Source organism: Aedes aegypti, chromosome 2 (assembly GCF_002204515.2).
Source record: "Aedes aegypti strain LVP_AGWG chromosome 2, AaegL5.0 Primary Assembly, whole genome shotgun sequence".
Taxonomy (NCBI): domain Eukaryota; kingdom Metazoa; phylum Arthropoda; class Insecta; order Diptera; family Culicidae; genus Aedes; species Aedes aegypti.
The window spans coordinates 320363744-320389605 of record NC_035108.1 but is presented as its reverse complement, the minus strand read 5'-3'; the positions used below and the strand labels follow the sequence as shown (position 1 = coordinate 320389605).

Below are 25862 nucleotides of genomic sequence, written 5' to 3'. Positions count from 1 at the left end.
GGGATATGAAGCCAGAAAGAAGAAGAAGGCCAGTACATATTCCAGGTAATAAGCCTGTAAATATAAGGACTGTTCATTTTATAAAGTGGACACATTGTACAATGTTGTGACAATAAAAAAACACCAAAATTAGTACACGTTTAGAACAATCGATTTTTGGAGGTTGTCAAAATCAATTATTATGAGAAATTGGCTGGAAAATTGGACAATCTATATTTTTTATTTCCAAAAGCGGCTTGTTTTGCAAAAGCATCAATAATCAGAAGCCTGCTGAAAAATATCAAGTTATTTTTTGAGTAATAATTATCCAGATATTATTAAATCATTTCTCAACGATTTTTTTAGAGAAATATTATTTAATTTCAAATGCAATTGATATGAGTGGAATTTTTAGGTTTAAAGTTCGTCCTGACTGAAGTACTCATATAGTATGAATATGAAAAATAACCTACGCTTTTATATAGTTGCTTGTTTAGTCCCCACGTCATAATTGAAGCACAATAGAAAAAAAAAAAACAATTGCTTCATTTTCAGAAGAACTCTCAAAGCACAATGACAATCATCAAAATAGGGTAGCGACTGTTTATTTCGTTCTTAAACGCTAACAGTTGGCGCCAGCGGCAAAAAGTACAGACAACAACCTTTCGAACATTCAGTTTCTCTTACTGGCCGCCGAGCGGCGACACTGATGTTTGCATTCCACTCCACTCAAATTTCTCAAACATCCAACACAAGCGCATGGAAGAATGGTAGTAAAGAACTGTCAAAACTTATGGAAAATAATGAAAAACGTGAATTACATGCAATTAGGAAACTGGATCGAAAAAGTAGTGATTAGAAATCAAGCGTAATGTGAATACATAACTTTTTGTGTTTAGTTCATGTTCCATGGTGCTTTCTTCGCTTCAGGATTTCGTTTTTACTACCACTGAAAAAGAGCCATCTATTGCCTTTTTAGTTTTGAATATCGCCCTATTGGGAACACTGCTGTAATGAACTCGAATTTATGTGTTATTTCGAGATTACCTTCAAAAATATTCGGAGAAAAACGCTTACAATTTGCTGTAGATCTATAAATCATGTACGCATAATTTTAAAAGTATGAGATTTTTTCATAAAACGATTATAAAGAGTAAACTGTATACCTTAGGATCCAAATTAAACTCACGATTTAGCTCTCTTTTACACAAAGTTTCTAATGTAATCTAAACCAATTTTTAACACGATTTTCACTTCACTTTTTACTGGTAGTGAAAGGATGGTGTATCCGCAAATTTCGTCATAAAGGATAAATCACTAGAGCGACCTAGTGTCAGAGAATGCTGGAATATTGATTTTTCATAAACTCTATCTTCAGTAGAATAGTAAAGGATACCAACATATAAGTTGTTCATAAAAATGAGTACCGTCAACGTACCAGTAGCCCGCTCACGAGTTCAAAAAGTAAGGTAATTTGAGTAAATACACAAAAAAATGTCCACAGTATGACTCTATTTGTCGATTTGAATTGTATAGCAGCTAAAGTTTTCAAATTTACGTTGTGTAAACTTATCTTTTTTCAGTGTGAGCGGGCTACTGGAACATGAGCGGAAACTGGTGCACTGATGGTAATTTTGTTATGCGAAAAATAATGCTTAACTTTTAAGAATAGTTTTTCTCAGGAGTTATTGGAAAAAAAACTATTTAGTTCTTCAACCAAAAGCATTTTGTGAAAGTTTATATTTTCATAACATTTTCAATAATAGTTAAACGATGCACAGAAAACTGATTACGATTTTATCAATAAATAAAAATGATATGGCGTAAACAAGGTGTCCACTTTATAAAATGAACAGTCCTTACGTATTCTACCGGTTTTTGTTGTACAAAATTTTTGAACGGTATCGAGTTCACCCCAATTTAACTGGTATAGTTGGATGAATCCACGGAAGAATTTCAGTAGAAATTCGTGAGTAACTTCTAGCAGTATTCCTGTAATAATTTATAAAGTTACCCTTGAAGGTACTAACTTTGGTATTTCTGTCAAAATCTAGTTTTGGTGGTTCGTCGGTGGTGCTGCATCCTCACATTCGTTGAGTTATCTTCTCAGGGGTCTGATTGCAGACCCTAGTAATAAGATGCAATCCTTCCAAAGAAATTTGAAACTTTTACTAACTTTTACGTTTGATCTGGCCCTCTTCGCTTCCTCGTTGAAACTTAAGTAAACTACAAAATCGCTACACAATTTTACAGAAAATGTACTGCACCAGAGTTTTAAATCTACTGAAAATTTCTGACTAAATTCTATCCATCTCGTGCTGTATACGAAGAGCGTTGATTCTCTTGTCGTTTTAAAGTCTCGGAAGGTTGATATAGACATTTCGACTGAAATTCCATCAAGTTTCCTACAGAATTCTCACGAAAAAATCCCAGTAGTTGTTGCGAGATAAATGACCTTTTTTTTCGTTGTAATCGCACAAAGAATGATCTCTTCGAAAATCATAAAATAATTTAGTAAGACATTATTCTAAAGGCATCATTTACAATCCCTTCAAAATTGTCTAATAAAATTGATTAACACGTTTCTAACGACATACATCTTCGCAATGACTTTGATTGACTACATCTCAATTATATCTCTATCATAAGTGCTCTAACAGATATAGTTGGCAATCGGCTTAATTTTTCGAAATCTATTAAAAAAAATAGCATTCTATCATGTCTATCATGATTTTGATAGACGTGATATACTGCCCATTACTGCATATTTGTAACATTCGACAAAAGTAGGCATTGAGTAAATGGAGTACCAAGTGTGCATTTTATGGCAGTATGGGAGGAAACTAAAATTTCTTGAGGCTGATATTTTGTACAACTCATATCGCATACTAGGTGAATAGTCAGAAAATAATTCTGATAGAAATGCCATTGCTACTACATTACGAGGCTCATTTATAATCTCAATGTGACTGTTATGCGGTTATAATTACCAATGTGACAAAACAACTTGATATTTTTTTCGAATTTTCTAGAACAATCTCACAGATTTCAGTAAGTTGATCGAAAGTACTCATCATTTGATGACTCTATATGGTATTAACTCCAATTTGTCAAAAATGTCGAATGTGACTGTAGAGAGTATTATTATATCTTATATCTTGTGGTTCTGAAAATGCTCGCCATTTTCCAAGTCACATGGATCTTACTGTTTATGGTAGAATGTGATTCTAAACAGATGAATGGACATGTTCCGAATTGGCCACATCCCCGGGGCACCTGGAATCTACTATAAAGTGGTCATGGCAGCCGGTGGTGCTGGGAATGCTTCGGAAAGCATAACCTTTGAAAATCATGAAGTTTGATGCCCATATTGATATGGTTCCAGATATGTTCCTAATTGACCACTTCCCCCAGGGCACCTGGAACCTTCTATAGAGTGGTCTGTGCATCTAATGGTTCTGAATACGCTGCAGGAAACATCATTTTTAAAGTTGATGTCCACTTGGATATAGCTCCGGATAATATTTACATGATTGGAAATACAAACATGACTGACCATGCTTTCCGGAACCAGTTTTACGGAAATGGTCATATTTCTGAAGATTTCCAACCAATCTTAATGCGTCCGGTGGCATTCAACTTCCTATTAGTTCTAGTTTCTAGGAAAATTGCAAACATCTATCTAACTTTACACCACACAAAAATACAAGCGACAGAAAAAATGACATTTGGACATGACCTCAGAAAATCCGGAACATCTCCGGTGTCCAGTGGCCAATATGCATGGCCAAGGAAGTTCCTAAAACTGGACCAAATTTGCCGTCGACTGCTTCCAGATGCATCCAATTTCATCCATTTTTCATAAAGTTATAAGCATTTGAATTTGGGCAAAATTTTGCCTATCTCAATCATTTTGCCTATCCCCTGTATTTCTGAATTTCTGACAATAACAAACAGAAATGTCCGAAATGAACTCATTTTAACAGTTTTTGGGCTCGAATTCTTGCGTTGTGATATTTTGTACAATGCTGGTGGAAAAAATTGCCGTGCCACTTGACAAAGTGAATCAGAGTCAAGCCCAAATTGATTTTTACATGACTTCAAAACAAATTCAAAAGGTTTTCAAAAGTATCGAAAACTTTCTAGCCTCTAATAGGTAGTTGATAGCAACTACTATAAGCCTATAAGTTTCCCTAGCTTACCTGTTATCCTTAGCTGCTGCAGTTGTCGCATTGCTGTTATGTTGGGTCAACGGTTTCCTAGCCGAATCAACACTCTCCGCATGAGTTAGCTGCAAACAATTGAACCTCATATTACACCCAGCCATCACAATTGTCCAAAGTTTACTCACCTTCAAAGTGCACCGCTGGTCGTCCATCCGTTTGCTCTGGGACCTCGTCAACAGCTCAAAGAAATCTTCGTCGTTGTTCTTGAAAATGTTCTCGTTCTGCTTGCTGCTGTTCACCTTTTGCGCCTGTTGCTGCTGCAGTTGCTGTTGCCCAATCAGGTGTTGCTTCTCGTGTGCAGCATTTACCATCTTTTTACCATCCGGCGTCAGCTGTGGATAGGTGGTGAGCAATGAGGCGCAGACCAGACAAATTAATTACCGAGCGCGGGAAAACCCAAAAATCGGTTTCGACACAAACGTTCCGCCAAATGTTAGGTGTGAGGGAAAATTTATGATAGCGCGCAGTGTATCGATGGAGGTAATCTGGATGTCCCGGAATCAATGCTAATATCGCGCGCTAACTTTGATTCGTAGAGGGTTAGCTACGAACGTATGACCGCGAGTGAAAATGATTATGATTTGCCTACACACGTCTATCGAAAATGACTGTTTGATGTGCAGTGCGACTTTCACACGGGGTTATCATTGTTTGTCAGTTAATTGCCGTTGCGGTTGGATGTGGTGCAGGGCAGTGTTGGGAAACTCGTGAGTACTCACTGAAAACTGCAAACTCACTCGCGAGTATGAGCTGTACAGCTTGAACTCTCGCGTGAGTATACTCAGTCGTGAGTTTCAGTTGTACAGCTCATACTCGTGAGTGAGTTTTCGACTAACATTTACTCACTCGTGAGTAATTTTACTCACTTAAAATATTGTAAATATTTCAAAAGCTTGCGAATGGCTCAAATAAATAATAAGTAATGAGTAAGGCTATTCTTGGGGTGACCTTATTCAAATAATAACATGAACATTTTATTCTGAAAACTATTTGATGCACGCAAAACGTTATTCTTAACACAAGCTGTGATTTATGTTTGGTGTTTCGCTGCGCATGTTGCATCGTAAATGCTCTTTTCTTCTGACGTTACACCTCTACTGGGCCAGATTCTGCTTTTTAGCTTAATGTACTTATGATATGAGCATTTCCACATTTATCAACTATGAGCTTTATTTATTTGCCAATTGACTTTTTTTAATTCTCTATTTTACGATATGCAGCACTACTGCAATAATAAAAACCTGAGACAGAGACTCGACAAAACGTATCTGAGTTTCGTGCCAAAACTAATAAGCCGCTGATTGGTCTGAAAAACAGCGTTGCCAGCAATATTTTGTGCGACAACTTCAGCACCAGTTTTTCAATTTTCATTTTTTCCGGTTTTCTGACAACACATAGATCATAAAAGAGGAGCAGAAATCTAACAATAAGTCAGGTGCCACATGTCTTAGATAGAATCGAACAAAAGAAGTTAAAAAAATATTTCAGAAAATTATTTTTAATTTATTTTTTATTCATTATGGGACTAGATTAAACGTTGAAAAAGATACATTTTTAAATGTCTGTTCCTTAAACAGCGCTATTAAAAATTCTATATTGAAAAATTATGCAAACTTGCTATTACCACATAACAGTAATGACCAAACAATAATCAGAGGCCCGTATAATGGTTTAATGAGGATAAACTTATCATTCAGTATCTATATAGAAACCAAGTAAAATATAATAAATTCCGAACATTTTTCTGATCAGAAATCTTTTTTCGGCAACGTTGCATACAAGTTTTCTAGAACAAACTTGCAAATTACATAAGGTTTGCTGAAAATATTCAAAAGCGAAATTACATATGAAATGGGCAAGATGCCAATCGCAAATCAAATTTATGTGAGGTACCGTGGGGCAAGTGGGTAAATGGGGTTAGTGAAAATAATTTGTATATTTTACTAAATATATGTATTTACGTTTCAAACTGCGTAAACCTTTGAGGTGTGTTTGTGTTTTCTTTTTAGGTAGATATTAGTAAACAAGGTTCGCAATTACCATAGAAAATCGGAATGTGCTTCAAATTCAAGAAACACAATACTCAAAGCGATAAAAGCTATTACTAATCATGGAACTTCTCTAAAAGAGATTGCCAGACGATATTGATGTGTCTACTTCGGACAGCCGATTGAAAGGAAAACGTTGATTGAAAAGTTGCAATATAAGAGAACGCACGGGAATCTCATGGAATGTAAATGTAAAGCTAGCCCAAAACATAAAAATGGGCTATGGGTCTATCCACACAAAAAAGAATCCGAATTCTATTGAAGGATTCCGTTCCATAAAATAATTTCTCCCGAAGAGAAACAAATAACGATCGGTGAAAATTCTACAGAGCCGCAACTGAACAGAAGAAAATTGAATTGACAAGAGTAAAATTTTCTTTGTTTACATGTTACTTACCTAAGGAACAGGACGCCTTAAGGGGGCAGGATCAGTCATTGATTTCGAAATTTTCAAAAGCAGTTTTTTCATTCAAAATCCAGAAAATTTACAGGTATTTTGTTCCCCTACCGAAACACAGTGAACACATTTTCATCGAATAATTTTTAGTTTTGAACAGAAAAACTGCTTTTCAAATTTCGATGATGACGATGATTCCGTCATTCGTTAACTAATGTTGAAGTTAATAGAAATCGTGAATATAACTAAATTTCAATTTATTGTTCAAAAACTTGTGAAGCAAGTGAAAAGTGACATTTTGCAAAAACTTTTTCTGTATTTTTTTTTCATTTTTACGTAAAAATCAATTTTAGCATACTGTTTATATTTGGTGGGAGTCAAGTTAAAAAATAAAGACGACCTCATTTATTTCAATTTAAAGTCTTTAGAACTATACGATTTCCATTACCCACTTGCCCCACGGTACCTTATTCCCTTTTTTACTAATACTTCAATTCAACTTTGAATATCAATAACATAAACGCGTTCAGAAAAAGTTACAGTATTCATATTATGCCACTAAACGAAATAAATTGGTCTGGAAAGTATTTGAACGCAACCGGATTTTCGCCATTATAACTTGTTTATCCATTCTGATAAACTGGCTCTGAATTCGGTAAAGTTTAAACAACCATACTATAAAACTGCATATCACAATACACACTAAAGTCGACAGCAGCTGTAAACAGTGTTGGGAAACTCGTGAGTACTCACTGAAAACTGCAAACTCACTCGCGAGTATGAGCTGTACAGCTTGAACTCTCGCGTGAGTATACTCAGTCGTGAGTTTCAGTTGTACAGCTCATACTCGTGAGTGAGTTTTCGACTAACATTTACTCACTCGTGAGTAATTTTACTCACTTAAAATATTGTAAATATTTCAAAAGCTTGCGAATGGCTCAAATAAATAATAAGTAATGAGTAAGGCTATTCTTGGGGTGACCTTATTCAAATAATAACATGAACATTTTATTCTGAAAACTATTTGATGCACGCAAAACGTTATTCTTAACACAAGCTGTGATTTATGTTTGGTGTTTCGCTGCGCATGTTGCATCGTAAATGCTCTTTTCTTCTGACGTTACACCTCTACTGGGCCAGATTCTGCTTTTTAGCTTAATGTACTTATGATATGAGCATTTCCACATTTATCAACTATGAGCTTTATTTATTTGCCAATTGACTTTTTTTAATTCTCTATTTTACGATATGCAGCACTACTGCAATAATAAAAACCTGAGACAGAGACTCGACAAAACGTATCTGAGTTTCGTGCCAAAACTAATAAGCCGCTGATTGGTCTGAAAAACAGCGTTGCCAGCAATATTTTGTGCGACAACTTCAGCACCAGTTTTTCAATTTTCATTTTTTCCGGTTTTCTGACAACACATAGATCATAAAAGAGGAGCAGAAATCTAACAATAAGTCAGGTGCCACATGTCTTAGATAGAATCGAACAAAAGAAGTTAAAAAAATATTTCAGAAAATTATTTTTAATTTATTTTTTATTCATTATGGGACTAGATTAAACGTTGAAAAAGATACATTTTTAAATGTCTGTTCCTTAAACAGCGCTATTAAAAATTCTATATTGAAAAATTATGCAAACTTGCTATTACCACATAACAGTAATGACCAAACAATAATCAGAGGCCCGTATAATGGTTTAATGAGGATAAACTTATCATTCAGTATCTATATAGAAACCAAGTAAAATATAATAAATTCCGAACATTTTTCTGATCAGAAATCTTTTTTCGGCAACGTTGCATACAAGTTTTCTAGAACAAACTTGCAAATTACATAAGGTTTGCTGAAAATATTCAAAAGCGAAATTACATATGAAATGGGCAAGATGCCAATCGCAAATCAAATTTATGTGAGGTACCGTGGGGCAAGTGGGTAAATGGGGTTAGTGAAAATAATTTGTATATTTTACTAAATATATGTATTTACGTTTCAAACTGCGTAAACCTTTGAGGTGTGTTTGTGTTTTCTTTTTAGGTAGATATTAGTAAACAAGGTTCGCAATTACCATAGAAAATCGGAATGTGCTTCAAATTCAAGAAACACAATACTCAAAGCGATAAAAGCTATTACTAATCATGGAACTTCTCTAAAAGAGATTGCCAGACGATATTGATGTGTCTACTTCGGACAGCCGATTGAAAGGAAAACGTTGATTGAAAAGTTGCAATATAAGAGAACGCACGGGAATCTCATGGAATGTAAATGTAAAGCTAGCCCAAAACATAAAAATGGGCTATGGGTCTATCCACACAAAAAAGAATCCGAATTCTATTGAAGGATTCCGTTCCATAAAATAATTTCTCCCGAAGAGAAACAAATAACGATCGGTGAAAATTCTACAGAGCCGCAACTGAACAGAAGAAAATTGAATTGACAAGAGTAAAATTTTCTTTGTTTACATGTTACTTACCTAAGGAACAGGACGCCTTAAGGGGGCAGGATCAGTCATTGATTTCGAAATTTTCAAAAGCAGTTTTTTCATTCAAAATCCAGAAAATTTACAGGTATTTTGTTCCCCTACCGAAACACAGTGAACACATTTTCATCGAATAATTTTTAGTTTTGAACAGAAAAACTGCTTTTCAAATTTCGATGATGACGATGATTCCGTCATTCGTTAACTAATGTTGAAGTTAATAGAAATCGTGAATATAACTAAATTTCAATTTATTGTTCAAAAACTTGTGAAGCAAGTGAAAAGTGACATTTTGCAAAAACTTTTTCTGTATTTTTTTTTCATTTTTACGTAAAAATCAATTTTAGCATACTGTTTATATTTGGTGGGAGTCAAGTTAAAAAATAAAGACGACCTCATTTATTTCAATTTAAAGTCTTTAGAACTATACGATTTCCATTACCCACTTGCCCCACGGTACCTTATTCCCTTTTTTACTAATACTTCAATTCAACTTTGAATATCAATAACATAAACGCGTTCAGAAAAAGTTACAGTATTCATATTATGCCACTAAACGAAATAAATTGGTCTGGAAAGTATTTGAACGCAACCGGATTTTCGCCATTATAACTTGTTTATCCATTCTGATAAACTGGCTCTGAATTCGGTAAAGTTTAAACAACCATACTATAAAACTGCATATCACAATACACACTAAAGTCGACAGCAGCTGTAAACCCTTTGAATTATTTACATTTACAGTCTTTTACCTAGATTAGAACACACTAATGTACAATTTTATTTTGCTATGGAAATTGGTTACTCACCATACTCACAAAGAGTAACTTGTTCACTCACCGTGAGTAATGACGTCATACTCACTGCGAGTATTACTCTTTACGTGAGCAATACTCGCAGTGAGTTATGACGTCATACTCTCGCGTGAGTTAGAGTAAGGAATGAGTGACTCACAGCGTGAGTATTACTCGCAAACGAGTACGAGAGTGAGTATTTTTTTACTCGCGAGCACGAGTTTCCCAACACTGGTGCAGGGTTTAGCATCCAAGAAGTGCGACTGATTACAATTAACGTACTTACAATACATACAATCGTAGCTGATAACGATCGCAGGGCTGGTACCAAAAATGATTATTTTAGTAGTTTGAGAAAATAATGACCGATTTGAGAGAATAGTGACCAGACTTACGATTTCCAAAAAAAAAAAAAGTGACAAAAAGTTACTCGAAAATAAAAACGTTATCAATTTAATTTCATTCGTTCTTTATCCGATCTTCAATCTTATCCACCCATATAGGCATGAGTGAAAGCAAAAATATTGAAACTTCCACCGCTCAGGGATTTTTTAACAGATTCCAAAAATGTTTGTCAGTATGCTCGTACAAATATCCAGTTTATAAAGTTGGCCAAAGTTACTCAGGAGTGTTCCTGTGGCTGATCAGCTCGATTTAAAATTGATGTTTATGGGACAGGCTAGGTTATCTTTATTTATTTGCAATAATAATATTTAAGAAAACATTAAGATCTGCCGTTGAACTTCATAAATGCACAGTTTTGGAATGTACCGCTATGATATAGAGACGATTCTCCTCTATTTCCCAGTGGTAATAGTTTTTAGATCCTTTCATTCGTCTAAAAACTGTAAGCTACACACTCCGGTTACCTGGCTTTTAGGGCGAATAATTGTCAATATAATTGTTGAAGAAAATTATTACAGTAGAAATACTTTCAAAAGAAGAGAGATAGTGACTGGCTTCAAAAAAGTTACCGTCTCTCAAAATTGGTTCGCTACCAGCCCTGCGAACGTATACACCGCGTGCAATCGTTCAATACAGTTCAAGACGTGGCCTATATAGCTAAAAACATACCTTGATCAGGTCCAATTGCTCCATGCTCTGCCGTCGAACTCGGTACTGTTTGGACAGTAAACCCGACCCAGATTTTAATGCACCGGCTCCGCCATGCTGAGTATTCTGATTGCTAGACAGCTCGTGGAGAGTATCATTCTCGAGGGGTATTCCCGAGCCGCTTTCTACGGGCAATTCCGGTAGACCGAGTATTTTCCTAAGATCCGATATGTTCATTTTGGCCGTATTTTCGCCCACCACATCGCCCAGTTCCTTGGCCAATATGTGGTGCGAGTTGGCGTAGTGCAGTGCTTTTTCGTGATTACCGATGGAGGAGTGAGCATTGCCAAGGCTCCAACAGGCCCGTGCTTCTCCGATGCGGTCTCCTAGTTCCTGAGCAATCGCCAGGTGGCGCTGGTGGTAATCGATTGCCGTGGGAAAGTCTCGCAGCAGGGTGTAGGTGTTTCCCAGACTGTAGCAGGCTTGCGCTTCCACCGCACGTTCGCCCAATTCCATCGCTAGTGATAATGTTCGTCTTTGGGAAAAGGAAGAGAAATGAAAAAAATAATCAATTATCGCCCTTTTAAAAGAGATGCGGAAATTCAAAAATGTTTGCATGTACTGTAAAAATGTTATTGGATTCTCCATAAGGGAATGAGAAATACCATCAGTGCACCAGATTCCGCTCATTTAAGGGAAGTTATGTGTTCAAATGCTTATTATAAAACAACTATTGTGTCGATCAATACTATTTTTATGTCACAATGTAGCTTCAAGTATAGGTAATCAGCGGCAAAACAAAAAATAATCTGAAAAACTTTCATAAAAAAATATTTAATTGCATTTGTTACTGCATCTAAGTGTTCCTATTTCCGCTCACGGTAAACAGATTTCGTGACAAACTTATTAAAAAAATGCATTATTTCGAATTTCTTTATTTATCCTGATATTTTTTTAAAATCAAATCATAGCTACTACTGCAATAAAGAAGGCTATATAAAATCGACAAGTCTTTAAAATTTTGTTTATTTTTTTGCATGAGCGGTTATTGGAACACACAAAAATAGTGACCCAATTAACCGCTCATGAGGTCTTGTGTTTTCAATATAAAGAATTATTTTATTTTGCTTAGAAAACTTGAAACTCGTTAACACTCGTTTCAGGCGAGTGTACAAAGCTGCCATCGTTTTAATTTATTTCTCAAAAATGTCCATGATGTTCTGTGTAAGGTAATATGTACTATCATCCCAATTTGGTAAAACTAAATCAAGCTACCTATTATTAACACTTTGTTAACAACACATTACATTTCATTCGCCGTAGCAATTAAAATTGTTTACAGGTGAATTGATTTCACCAAACACAGGGCAACTAGATTGATCACACAGTAGTGATCTGTGATTGTTCTAGTGTTCAAGCTAACGCACATTCACTTTACGTCAACCAAGATTTCGATTCACATATGTCGTTTTCGGTTTTCGGATCTGGGTCGGTGATCAACACATAAACCAACTAATGTCAAATAAATTGTAGTTCGGTCGAACCAGAATCGGGTTGGAGTTGAAACTGTGATTCATAACGGGTTTCGCCAGTTCCAAACTAGGTTCAAAAACGAGTTAGACAATAGATTTGCTGGTTGTAACGGGAATCAATTAAGTTATTTTTATCAACTGAGAACTACAATAAATGCTCAAGAATCGCGCATCTTGAGATAAAATCATTTGTAGAAATACATATATAAATACTTATGCTTCATAAAACAGAGTACATGGTACTGCCAAAACCGTTTGCGCAAGTTGATGCAACTATTTTTCAATACATTTCAATCCTTCCCAGTAGTCAAGAACACTTGTGTCAGCTGAGAGTCGCGAGCTCAAGCACAGCAGTTTCAACATTTTCTCAACTGATTGAGCAGTCGGATCCAAACTTTTCTGATGAGCTTGTGAGAATAATTCAATTTTCGAAACTTTTGATGCATAGACTTAAAATGTGTTGCTGAAAAATAGAAGAATTTCAAACAATTACCTCTGCTTTTTTTCGGTCATTTTCTGAAATAAGCTGACTACCATTGTAATTAATTCTGGGATCCATGTAAATTGCGGCGAGAAATTTAACATTTTCAAAAAGTTTTGCTTGTCTCTGTTTCATAGCTTTTGCCAATGATTTAGCCATACTTGATGAGATTTCCTCAATTTCCATTTTACACGATAGCTATGTGAGGTAGAAATCTCCCATAGTAAGGTTTGTCATTTGCAGTTTGATAGTTGTTTCATATACAGGCTTAAACGCATTATGGAAGATACGCATGAATGCCCACATGCTTCCGAAAAGCTTCATGTTCGTTATATTTTTCAGAATATATTCTTTCAAAATAAATTCATGGTCTATGATATATTTGACCATTGCATATGAGTAATTCTACCTTGTTTCACAATCCAGCGAAAGTACAGGTTTCTTGTGCAACGTGAATTAAACATAGAAAAATGCATGTTATTGGACTGCGTGCTCAGAACTTGAGAGTACAATATATAGGTACCTGTTATGCTTTTTTCAGTAACTCGGCAGCGTTTATGAAATTTGATCCGTTGTCTGTAGTAATTGAGTAGATTTGGTCGATTCCTACATCAAAATCTCGCGTAATCTTCAAAATTTCCTCCTTCAGTGTATTAGCAGTATGTGAGCCGTTCATTTCAATCATTCCCAACGTTCGGACGAACGTCTTCTTACCATCCAAATATTGGCTATTGACTCCTAATACGCTTCTACCCCTGTGCATGACTGAATCTGCTTTCATTGAAATAAATTTTCCAGTCAGATCCTTCCTTATTTTGGCACGGAATTGTTCATCAACGCAATCGATCTTCGTAACAATATTGCTACGATTCACGTGTTGAATCTTCAGTCCTTTCTCAAGCTCATGGAAAATATCGGAAATTCTAGGTTTATCGAAAACGTTAAAGAAACCCACCAGCAGTAACCATCTTTACGCAGGCGGTTTTGAAAAAGGCTGCATCCATTTGTAATGCGATCGTAGGCATTTTCGCAATAGAGCTTAATGACATTTGAACACACGAACACTTGCATACGTTCATCATACTCAGTTTGTTTTTGTTTTCCTCAACGAAACTTGCACACACTTTCAAGACTCATCAAAATGCATATGGAAATATTACCCAATTTGAAATATTAACACCCAGGTTCTGGGTGTTTACCGAGACAGAGTGCATATTGTTTTCCTTTAAGGTTTACAACTACATCTACACTAGGGCACCCATACCATTGAACGTGATAACCACTATTACGATATCCGTGCCATCTAGAATATTTATTTCACTTGTTAATGGTGGGTGCATAAAAATCAAATACCGTTTCAAGTTACTTTTGTTGAGAAACTTAAAAGTAGATGAAGTACCGTGTACCGCTCCTAAATGCTTATCTTTGACAGATACGCGTATTTCGACTACCACTTGCAGTCTTCTTCAGTGTCAGTTACTCGTATCCACTACGTGGATCAATCATTCCCAACGTTCGGACGATCGTTAAAAGGTACACGGTACTCCATCTACTTTTAAGTTTCTCTATTGAGATTCTGCTCAGAAGATCCGAACATTAAAAAGAGTTACTTTTGTTGTTGGACATCAGAACTTTTTTGGAATGCTTGCATTTGAGTGTTTAGTCAGGAAGGTGTTCAAACTGTGCATTGATGATGGTTGAAGATTCTTCAAAGTTCAGCTTTCGCTTGACTGCCGATGCCATGGTTCTTTTCTTAACATTCCAACTACATTTATGAAGATAAAATAGATTTGCATTGACACTCTAAGAAAATTGTTCAAGTATGCAGTTGTTTACCTATTATGTACCGAGTATAACACTGAATGACAGAAACGGTTGCCCAAAGATGAACAGTGTTCTGTGATCAAACATCGCAAATTGTTTGAACATGCACACGCGAACATGCGAAAATCGTCATATCATATTTTATGATAATTTTTACAATGAAAATGTGAATGAAACATAAATATTATTCATTGTTTGTATTGTATAATCTATTTAGACTCAGTTTTTTGCTTTGAACAAGATTTTTATCTGTTACTTTCACCTTACCAGAGAGAAATTGGAAGCACACCTTCAAATTGTATCATGAGGACGTCGAGTTCAATATCTGTGTGATGGAAGCTTCTATAACATCCACGATGACGTCAGCTTCTTCACAGGCCTTGTCTTCAGCATACGCCCATATCAAATGATAGAATTGGTTCATACTTGGGTCATTGGAGACTTAAACATATTTTCGAAAAAACGGCTCATTTTGGAGAGCTTTGATTGAACCTTCATATAAGTGTGATAAGCGGCTCCGTTTTGCTCAAAACCTATGAGCTAGTATTGATATAAGTTGTCTCTAACCGAAGGGACAAATTTTCATCCTCAAAAATCTGTTATAGGCCTCCGTATATATTATTTATTCAACTTTAACAAAAAATAAAGTCATATCAAACCTATAAGACGAAAATGCCCTAAAAACTATAACTCTGGCAAAATATTTTATTGTGATCATGAAAAACACGTTCTCTAAGAACTCCTCCATCCTCTGATACCAAACAATTTGAAATTTTCAACAATAAAGTGTGGTTTTTGAAGGTGGAAATTTTATCACCAGAGTATACGACAATCAGACTCTGTTTCTTGCTTTGGGCGGACAAAACCTTTCAGCTTCTTTGCTTTTGGACAGTAAGAAAAATATGACAAAAATTGTCCTGGATAGCGAAGTTATGTAAGAATATACTACAATAATCAGAAATTACATTCACCAGCAAAACCAATGAAAATATCTCTTGTGAATGCTATATTCACGTTCAAACAATTTTCGCATTTTTTTACGGGCCATACTGTACATGCTGGTTGGCGGAACTGAGCGCGACAGGGCCCGCCTAGGAAGCAGTGTCACGATAGACGGAGATACCTTCGTGGTGGTGGACGAGTTCGTCTACCTCGGATCCTTGTTGACGGCTGACAACAATGTTAGTCGGGAAATACGAAGGCGCATCATCAGCGGAAGTCGTGCCCACTATGGGCTCCACAAGAAACTGTGGTCAAGAAAGAATCACCCCCGCACCAAATGCACGTTGTACAAAACGCTTATAAGACCGGTAGTTCTCTACGGACATGAGACGTGGACTATGCTCCAGGAGGACTTGCAAGCTCTTGCGATTTTCGAACGCCGAGTGCTAAGGACGATCATCGGCGAAAGACGGCGTGTGGCGGCGAAGGATGAACCACGAGCTTGCTCAACTCTACGGCGAACCCAGTATCGTGAAGGTAGCTAAAGCTGGAAGGATACGCTGGGCAGGGCATGTTGCAAGAATGCCGGACAGCAACCCTGTAAAGATGGTGTTCGCTACGAATCCGGTCGGAACAAAAAGACGTGGGGCGCAGCGAGCTAGTTGCATTGACCAGGTGCAGGATCGAGGATGGCAGCCATGAACCGAATGAATTGGCGAAATATTCTTGACGAGGTTTTATCAAGATAATTGATGTAAAGCCAAATAAATAAATAAATAAATAAATAAATAATAGATCATCACAATTTGTCAAAAAGCGCCAGAAGGGCTGCTTTAAATAAAGAGGAGTTTTACAGAGTTTCAATCAATTGATGATAGCAACATATTAAAATACACAGGTTAACTAACACAAATTTTGCCGGTTGAGGAATTGGATAACGTGCCCGGACATTCCCAATTTCACAAGCTGTTTGAGTACCAGATGAGTCCATGTGCGGTTGAAGGCTTTGGAAAGGTCCAAAGAGTAGAAGCATTAACCTAAGAATGCTAATGTCGCTACTGTTCGTGTTACCAACATCTAGTTTGCCACGCGCTGACAGCTTGAGTACCGGTCCTCAAAGTGTCAAATGAATTTTAAAATCATCCACTACAACATGGCATCGAACAAACAATGAAAAGATACAGTTAAAAGTGATAATAAGCTAATTCAGTTTAGTGAGAGCAGCGCCATTAGCGTTCTACTACTAATATTTCTCCAAAGTGATCATCTCAACGTGTTTAAAATCCCATCTCATGTTCAATCAAGTACGCCTTGAATCGTAGCAGTCGCAGTTTTCTGTCATTGTAGTATTTTTTCTTCCGTCAAGCTAACGTGCCATCTTGGAGCTCCCGAAAACCTGAAGCGAATCTGCCGAAATGCCTGTCGAAGTACCGAAGAAGTTCTATAGAAATGTATTCCGAGGAGTGTCCTACTTCAGCCAGGGCCAGAAAAGGCGTAAGTATTATCTGCTCGAAAAAGATAGAATCAAATATTTGAAAATTGTAATTCTTTGGCCTGTGGCAGCCTGCAAGCTTGGGGAGCTGGTGGCGTACGTCTACTTGAAGAACGGCCGGGCACTTCAAGTTAATCGCATTGAAGCCATTGTGAAAGAAGCCCTTGCCGATTTATGCTCTTCCGGGGTTGTCAAAAAGACTCGCAACTGCTACCAGTTGACCGAGGTGCTCGTTGGCAATTTGCAAGAAGCTCCAATTGCTGGTCCAAGCGGTTCAGCAAACAACTCAAGTCGACGACGGTCAAGGTCCGGTAGTCGAAAAACGAAGACTCCGTCCAAGCGAACCAAGACTCCTCGGAGGGGACCTGTGGACGCCGATGAACCAGAGATGGAGATGGTATCCGATGAAGAGAGTGAAAACGACGAAGAGGTTGAGCAACGGTCGGAAGAAGGCCAACAACCAGAACCGGAACCATTCTTGCATCGTCCGTTGAAAATGGAGAGGGATGATTCCAAGGAAGGCGACGCGAACCAAGGTTCAGGATCAAATACAACGACGACGAATGCAAGTGAACAGCAGACACCGAACAACTCGTAAATAGTATGAAACTCGTGCACAGATAACAAACATGTTTTAAATGACTTTTTTTTATTACAGATGGTTTTCGTGGCTTAACTTTTGGTGAAGGCGTCTAAATTTTAACTGTATATAGTAACTTATTATATTTGATAATAATTATTTCATTAGAACTATCAAAATAACTTTTTTTTTAATTCCGTTACACAGCGATCTACTTTTTATAAGAATAATGAACAACATAATATCTTATTTTATACATCAACAAAAATAGTAAAGTGCAGATGTGTGCATTGTACTCTGTACCCAGTGAATAAAGAACAGATAATTAACATTCCAATGAAACTACTTACTTGTAATGATTGGCTGCTTGCTCAAATTGACCAAGAAATATGTGAGAATTTCCCAGGTTACTGTTGGCGCGCCGTTCGGCCGCTTTGTCGCCAAATTCCCTCGCAATCCGCAGTCTCTCCTGGTGATGTTCGATGGCAGTTTCAAAGTTTCCCAAAAGGTAGTAAGTATTGCCCAGGTTTCCGCAGGCTCGTCCCTGAGCTCCCCGGTCGCCCAGTTCCTTCATGAGTGTTAGATTCTGTTGGTAGTATTCAACGGCCTGCATGAGTGATTCTTTTACTTCGTCTGAAAAATCGCCGGGATCCTTTTGTCCTAGCTGTTTGCCTTTGGCGTGATAGACGTTTCCAAGGTTGTACAAGGCGCGTCCTTCTGAGAGACGATCGCCGAGGGATTGTGCGATAGCCAAATGTCGCTGACAGAAAATGGCAGCCTCGTCGAAACGTCCCATCACCTTGAGAGTATTGCCCAGATTCCCGGATGACTTCGCCTCACCCAGTTTATCGTTCATCGATCGTGCCAACGTGAGGTCGTGCTTGTGGTATTGCATTGCTTTGGTGTAGTCTCCCAAATAGAAATAGGCATTCCCCAACTGACTGTATATGGCACTCAGTGTCCGAAGATCATCGGTTCCGGCCTGGATCGCTGCCTGGAAGAAAGCCACTCCGGCGCGGCAGTCACCCGATTTGCACAGACGTTCGCCTTCCAGGGCCAGCTCCAGACACATTGACGACCCATCGTTAGTCTAAAAATAATTCAGAAAGAGATAAGGAACATCGGAATTAGTCGATTGGATACAATTAAAATCGAAACAAATATGTACCAAGAAGGAAGCACTAATTGAACAGTAAAAATGATCATTTCGCTTTACAGCTTTACTCGCATACGGGGGCGAGAAGCAGGTGCGAGGCCAAAATTACTAAATTAAATAATAACTGTTGGTTGTAGTTGCTGCTCAGACAATAACAGGCTGCGCATTGCCCATTTGGTAAAGCACCTAATAATAAAGCAAACATCCGCTCGCTGTGCGGAGAAAATTGAACTGGATTTACACGCAGAAGATGTTGGTAGGTTATACTCCGATCAAAGCTAGGGATGAGATGCGGGCAACTGTTGGTAAAAAGAAAATCGGATTGGTCGAGTTCTTAATTGAAAAATTTACGACTCAACTAGAACACTACCGTCTTTACTACATACTTGGATTCATTCTACAAGTGAATGAAGTGAGACATCTCGATCTCGTTCAGCGTCATTAGGAAACTTGACTACTTCTTGTGAAGACCCTTTTTTCCCGGGGCCCAAATAGCAGTAGCGGTAAACACGCAGCTTCTCAACAAGACCAAGCTGGGGTCGTGAGTTCGATTCCCATCGAATCGGGTTGGAAATTTTATCGACTTTCCAGGGCATAGAGTATATTTGTACCTGTCACACGATATGATATAAACATGCAAAAATGGTCAATTGGCAAAGAAAGCTCTCAGTTAATATTTGTGGAAGTACGCATACGAACACTAATCTGAAAAGCAGTGGGGACGTAACGCCAGAAAGAAGAAGTCCTTTTAAGATCGACTATTAGTTCAAGAAAAAGTATGTATGAACGTTTGTTCAAATGCTGCAAATATACTAAATTTTTCGAAATCAGTTTAAAATTGTTTAGCTGTTTTTCAATAGTGATTTTATCCCCCACCCTTTCCACGGCATTTTTTTTTTTCAATGAATGGTCATGAATGCATTAAATAAAAAAGTGCTGGAACAAAAGTTGTTAGATTTCACTTAAATTTATCAAAATCGTTGCACAAACATTTATGCAAATTGCACGGCGCGAACCGTGTAGAAAGTTGTGTAGTACAAAAGAAAACCAAATTATTCACTCGTCTTGGTCATATTGTCAAATAAAAACATTGGTATCGGAAAAGAATTTTGTCAGAGATTACTCCAAGTAAAACTTTCAACCGTACAACCAGTTTCTTTCAGACCGGCTGAGATAAGGCTCTAGGAGCACCTTTAGCAATTCATCTAGGAATTCGACTAGGAGTTCCTCCAGGAAAATCTCTACTGAGGAAGAGTTCCTGAAAGAATGCCTCCAGTGATTCCTCCATAGATTGCTCCGTCAATATTTTTAATGAGATTCCTTCAAAGATTCCTCCAGCAGCTGGTACAAGGATTCCTCCTTAGACTCTTCCAGCAATTTTACAGGAATCCTCCATAAAAATTTTTGCAGAGTTGCCAAAAAGGATTTCTAAATGAATTTTAATAATTTCTTTTATGATTCCACCATGAATTCCTTCAAGGATACTTGCAGAGTGTTTCCCAGTTAGTACTCTCGAAGTTACTCCAGGAATAATTCCGGAGATTTCTTCAGAGATGGCTGCATACATTGTACCAGGAATTCCTGCAGGGATTTCCTTTAGGATTATACAAGTAATTATTACACGAATTACTCAAGAGTTTCCTTTATGAATTCCCGCAGAGATACCTTCAGCGAAATCGCTACAGGAACTACTTAAGATGTTTCAAGTAATCCTCTAGGAATTTAAACAGAATTTTTTTTTTCTAGAGAATCGTTCTGGATATCCAATTTTTTCTGAGGATTCATTTACCTATGATTCCTGAAGATATTACTGGAATATTTTTTAAGGAATCCCTGCACGGAGCCGCAAATCAATTCAACTTTGACTTCTTTTGACGCAATTCGGCTCTTCCATGGGATAACCCAAATTTGGGTTAACTGTTATATACCTATCATTAGGTTCCTAAAGCGGGCGATCAATAATAAATACAATAATTAAATGACTTGAGACGCCCTAAACACCTTGAAGTATGCAAGAAATGCATAACACTCTTGAATATTAATTGGTTCACTCATGATTAAACATCCAAATCAATTAGCTTTGAGCATGATTTTTCGTTTAACCCACCGTCGGTCGCCCTAGTGTACTGAGTACACGCACTTTGCGAAAAGTCGAAAAACACGTTGAAAATCCCTTCAAATTGATCCGGGTGTTGGTCCTATTCCAAGATCTACTCTTCTTCTTGCTTGTAGAGAAGGAATTTTTCGAAAAAATCAACGAAAAGTATTCGAAAACATCGTGTTTTTAACCTAAGTTTTTAGGCGTGTACTCAGTACACCAGTGCGACCGCTCGTGTAACTTTTTTTTTTGCCAGGCCCGTCACACGAGCGGTCGCATCGTGTACTGAGTACACGCGGAGCAATTTTGATTGTACATCCAAAGCTAGGCAAGATAGAATATGGATGTCTTGGACAAATTTCTTCAGTCCAACGGTACCAATTGGTCAGTGGACAGAAAACACTTTGGAAACATCCTCATCTTCCTGTGGCCATCGGATTGTGCCTCGGGGGAACCGATGTAGTGGACATTTCGAAATGCAACATCTCGTACACAAATATCTCAGGATCTAGATTTTTTAGCAAGATGGTGTCTTCGGCAAAGTTATTCAGTAGGTCAAGGGCTAACATTTGATAGGCTGCTTGTTTCGAAATTCTGCCACCAGATGGTGCTAGTGAGCATTTAATTTTTCAAACACCGATATCTCAAGATCCTGATTACCTAGAAAGATGATGTCTTCGACAAAGTTGTTTAGTAGGTCAAGGACTAACATATGGTAAGCTACCTAACAAGAAAAACTGCCATAAGATGACACTAGTGAGCATGCAATATTTCAATTACGAATATCTCAGGATCCCGATTTTTTAGAAAGATGGTATTTTCAGCAAAGTTGTTCAGTAGTTCAAGGGCTACCTTGTGATGATCTTCTTGATTCAGAATTCTTTCAATAGATGGCGCTAGTGAGCATGATATTTTGCGAACACAAATATCTCAGGATCCTGGTTACCTATAAAGTTGACGTCTTCGACAAAAGTGTTGAATAGGTCAAGGTCTAGCATGTAATAAGCCACCCAACTTGAAATTCTACCAACAGATGGCGTATTTTGATCGCGAATATCTCAGGATAACGATATATTAGCAAGATGGTGTTTTCAGCAAAGATGTTTAGTAGATTAAGGACTAAGCATGTGATGTGCCGTTTGATTCGGATTTCTTCCACAAAACGACGCTGAAGATGCAATTTTTCGAATGCAGATATATTTGGGTCCTGATCGCTTAGAAAAATGATCCTGAGATATTTTCATTACTAATAAATACTACCCCTTCGGCAAGGTTGTTCTAAGATAACACGTTAGCACTGCTTTTTCTCAGTCGATGATAATGATTGTTTTCAAATCGTTCTGAATAGTCAGTGAAATACGATCAAAACAATCATCACTCGGAAAGAAAAAGCAATGCTAACTTGTTCAATTCATTCATCCGACGGTACATGTGTCATGTACGATTTAACTACCATCAGATTGGGATGGGTTGTTCGATCTTTGGGCATTTTTTTGAATTTATTTCCTCAAGCAACATGTAAGCTGTTAATGATTAATGATTTCATAGATTTATTATGTTTGTTTCCCGTTGACTAGGGCTTGGAAAAATAATGCCAATATGTGTTTTTTATAGCATACATATTCAGAAAACCGTGTTTTCTGGGTACTGTGGAGAACAAATCTCGATCAAACAATGTTTAAACTTAATTTAATCTTATTGGCGTGTTCGACAAACTTTAACAGAATAGAATTAGCCTTAAATAGGTGGTGCAAGTGATTTTGATTTAGGATTATTGAGTTATGATTTTTTAAACCTTAAAATAAGCCTAAAAACACATTTTCAACTTGAAGCATAGTGGAATCTCTATCAAATGAGCTGAAAATTTGACCAGACATTGTTCTTAGCATGAGAATTCAGAATACTGATTGACCGGAAGATTTTCAGACATTTTTTCAAATATGAACAGGTCTACTGAGCATGCTAAATTTTCAACCCAAATATCTACACTGAGGCAAAAAAGCTTAATAATTTCTTAAGGAACAATTATGATTTGGCGCCACAACGAATATTGTTAAAAAATTTAAGTTTTACTTATGATTTTGGTGAAGAAATTCAGTAATAAATTTCATAAGTCAATCAATTAAATTCAGTAATAAGCGCGTATAAAATATCTTAATTCGAACTATCAATCGATGACATTGTTTGCCTTTTATTTCAGGCGAGCTCAAAAATTGACATGTTTTGATAACATGTGAACTGCTTTCGATTAAGTTTTACCCAACATCGAAAGCGGAGTAGTTCTTCTAGCGATTGCTATGATAATTATTTCAAGTAATTGTTATTAAAGAATTCAAAGCTCTCACTTATGAAACTTATGATCCCATTTTCGAAATGTTTAACCGTGCAATGAAACCATAATTTAGCTGGTTCGTAAGTCATGATTTATGGAAAACCTAAGTATTTTTGCCTCAGTGTAGGATCGTGATTGCTTAATCATGAAAATGACGTCTTCAACTAAGTTGTTTATTCTGTCCAAGACTGATGCATGTTTACCATGTAATAAACCGTGTGATTTGAAAACGGTGCTCTTCAGCATGAAAATCCCATCAGAATATAATTCAGAATTTCATGGACAGTCAAATTTTCAGTCGATACTCAAAAGATCATCGACCCATGGAACAGATATTCTTTAGAAAGCTGATAAAAGGGAGCATTATAGTAATTATGATTTTTTTGTTTTAAGTATGGTTTCATGAGTCGATATCGACTAATACAGGTTTGACTATATTTAAAAATTTGACGATCAAAATCATTGCAGCCTGCAGTTGGTCGCATATATACGAATCGGTCGTTAAAAAAAATGATCGATGGACACCTATGAGAGTGTGACGCCTTTTTGTCTGTGCTGAAATCAAAGAACTGTCAATGGTGGTTACAATAGAGCAATAGGCCTTTTCACGAGACGTCTCAAATCAGCTGATTCGGAAGGTCTTTGACAGTTCTTCTATACAAATGCCGAACGTGTCGGTGGTTTTAAAAGGTAAACAATAATACAAAATAACGATCAAATAATTATTAAGGCGTAATCGGTTTTCTAGAAAACATTTATTCTGTGAATTCAACTGAATTTTCTGATAAAATTGTCAATAGCATACTGCAGTAGCAAGTGATATTTTTATGCTATCAAACAGTATATTTCAAATACATTGATTGGTTTAAATAATGCGAATAATAGCCTTAAAACTGGTGCTAGACTTAGTACACGATGCTTTTCACTTTTACTTCCATTTGAAAAAAAAAAAAACGAAAAGGCCTATCAAATATCTAATGAGCCTTTGTACGTGCCATAAATTCTTTTGTTCTCATGACTTTTACTGTGCGCGCTGTTTTCGAGTTGCCCGTGAGAGAGAGCGAGACAGCTCCAACACACGGCGCACAGTAAAAGTTAAAAGAACAAAATAATTTATGGCACGTACAGAGGCTACAGAGGCTCATGGGCGGCAGAAAGCTGTTACACAAAAACAAAGATGGATGTGTTAGTGCAAAGTGATGTGAGAAACTCGGTCTCTCATGGCGACTCACGGGATGGCACGCACACTACAACATTGTTCGAATCACCTCGAATGTGATAGATATTGCCTGTGTTGTTTACAAATCAATTCAAAGTGCTCTTTGTGCTAGTATAACCATATTATGATTATACTAGCACAAAGAGCACTTTGAATTTATTTGTAAACAACCAGTAAGTGGAATTATCGGTCAAGGCGATAATCATAAGTCTATATCTCAAGCTGATTTTCCGGAGGAAAAAGACGTGCCACAATATCAAACCCGACCAGTACTGCGAGAGTGTGCTCTCACGAGAAGTGCAGCAACGAATTTAAGTTATCACCAGCAACGAGAAGTTTGCGTCCTACTTTTCTACTAAATATAAAAATAATATTATTCAATTTGAATCTAGAATTTGAAGTAGAATGAACCCTATATGTCTAATTTTATTTTGTGCTTATCTATTAACTTACGGGTAGCGAAATGTTTTAACATTTGACAAAACGTGTATTGATGAGCCCAAATGATCAGTATCTTAAGATGTTCAGAAAATTAAATGCTCACAGGCGCAGGGTTACTCAAAATATAATTGCCAATAACATGTGAGCACTATCTTTACCTAATAAATTTGATGAAGACGTCAAGTTTTAAAATAATAGGGAACTTGAGATTCTGTATTTGAAAAAAATTAAACCAGGAGCTCTTTCTCTAGCCTGATGGAATTATTTGAAATCGAAAGGCCCATTGCATTTTGAATTGAATGTGTAAGAATTTTGAGTAGGTATATTTTACACTTAACACGTTGGTCCATGATATACAGAACAACTTCATCAATGACACCATCTTTGTAATCTAATTTTATTTTCTTAACCAGGATCCTGAAATAATTCAATTCGAAAATTTCGTTTTGTGGAAGAATTCTGAATCAAACTGCATATTACATGTTTAGTCCTTGACCTACTAAACATCTTTGCTGAAAACACCATCTTGCTAAAATATCATTATCTTAAGATATTCGCGATCAAAATACAGCATGATCACTAGTGCCATATGGTGGTAGAATTTCAAGTTGGGTGGCATATTACATACTAGACCTTGACCTATTCAACACTTCTGTCGAAGACGTCAACTTTATAGGTAGCCTGGATCCTGAGATATCTGTGTTCGCAAAATATCATGTTCACTAGCGCCATCTATTGAAAGAATTCTGAATCAAGAAGATCATCACAAGGTAGCCCTTGAAC

The 25862-nt window shown here is 37.0% G+C and overlaps 2 protein-coding genes across 2 annotated transcripts in view; one reads left to right on the top strand and one right to left on the bottom strand.

The window, feature by feature from the left end:
• Positions 1-25862, bottom strand: part of LOC5570954 (G-protein-signaling modulator 2) — a 44098-nt gene that overhangs the window by 7734 nt on the left and 10502 nt on the right. The window contains exons 2-5 of the mRNA XM_021845794.1: positions 18184-18923; positions 11004-11517; positions 4331-4537; positions 4182-4270 (exon numbers count right to left, since the gene is read on the bottom strand). Of these exons, the coding sequence (XP_021701486.1) occupies positions 4182-4270; positions 4331-4537; positions 11004-11517; positions 18184-18923 (1550 nt within the window). The remainder of the gene's footprint in view (positions 1-4181; positions 4271-4330; positions 4538-11003; positions 11518-18183; positions 18924-25862) is intronic.
• LOC110676744 lies at positions 17078-18015 on the top strand. The gene is made up of 3 exons (XM_021845795.1): positions 17078-17255; positions 17325-17854; positions 17912-18015. Exons 1-2 carry the CDS (start codon positions 17177-17179, stop codon positions 17849-17851), a joined length of 606 nt encoding a protein of 201 aa, XP_021701487.1. The 5' UTR covers positions 17078-17176; the 3' UTR covers positions 17852-17854; positions 17912-18015.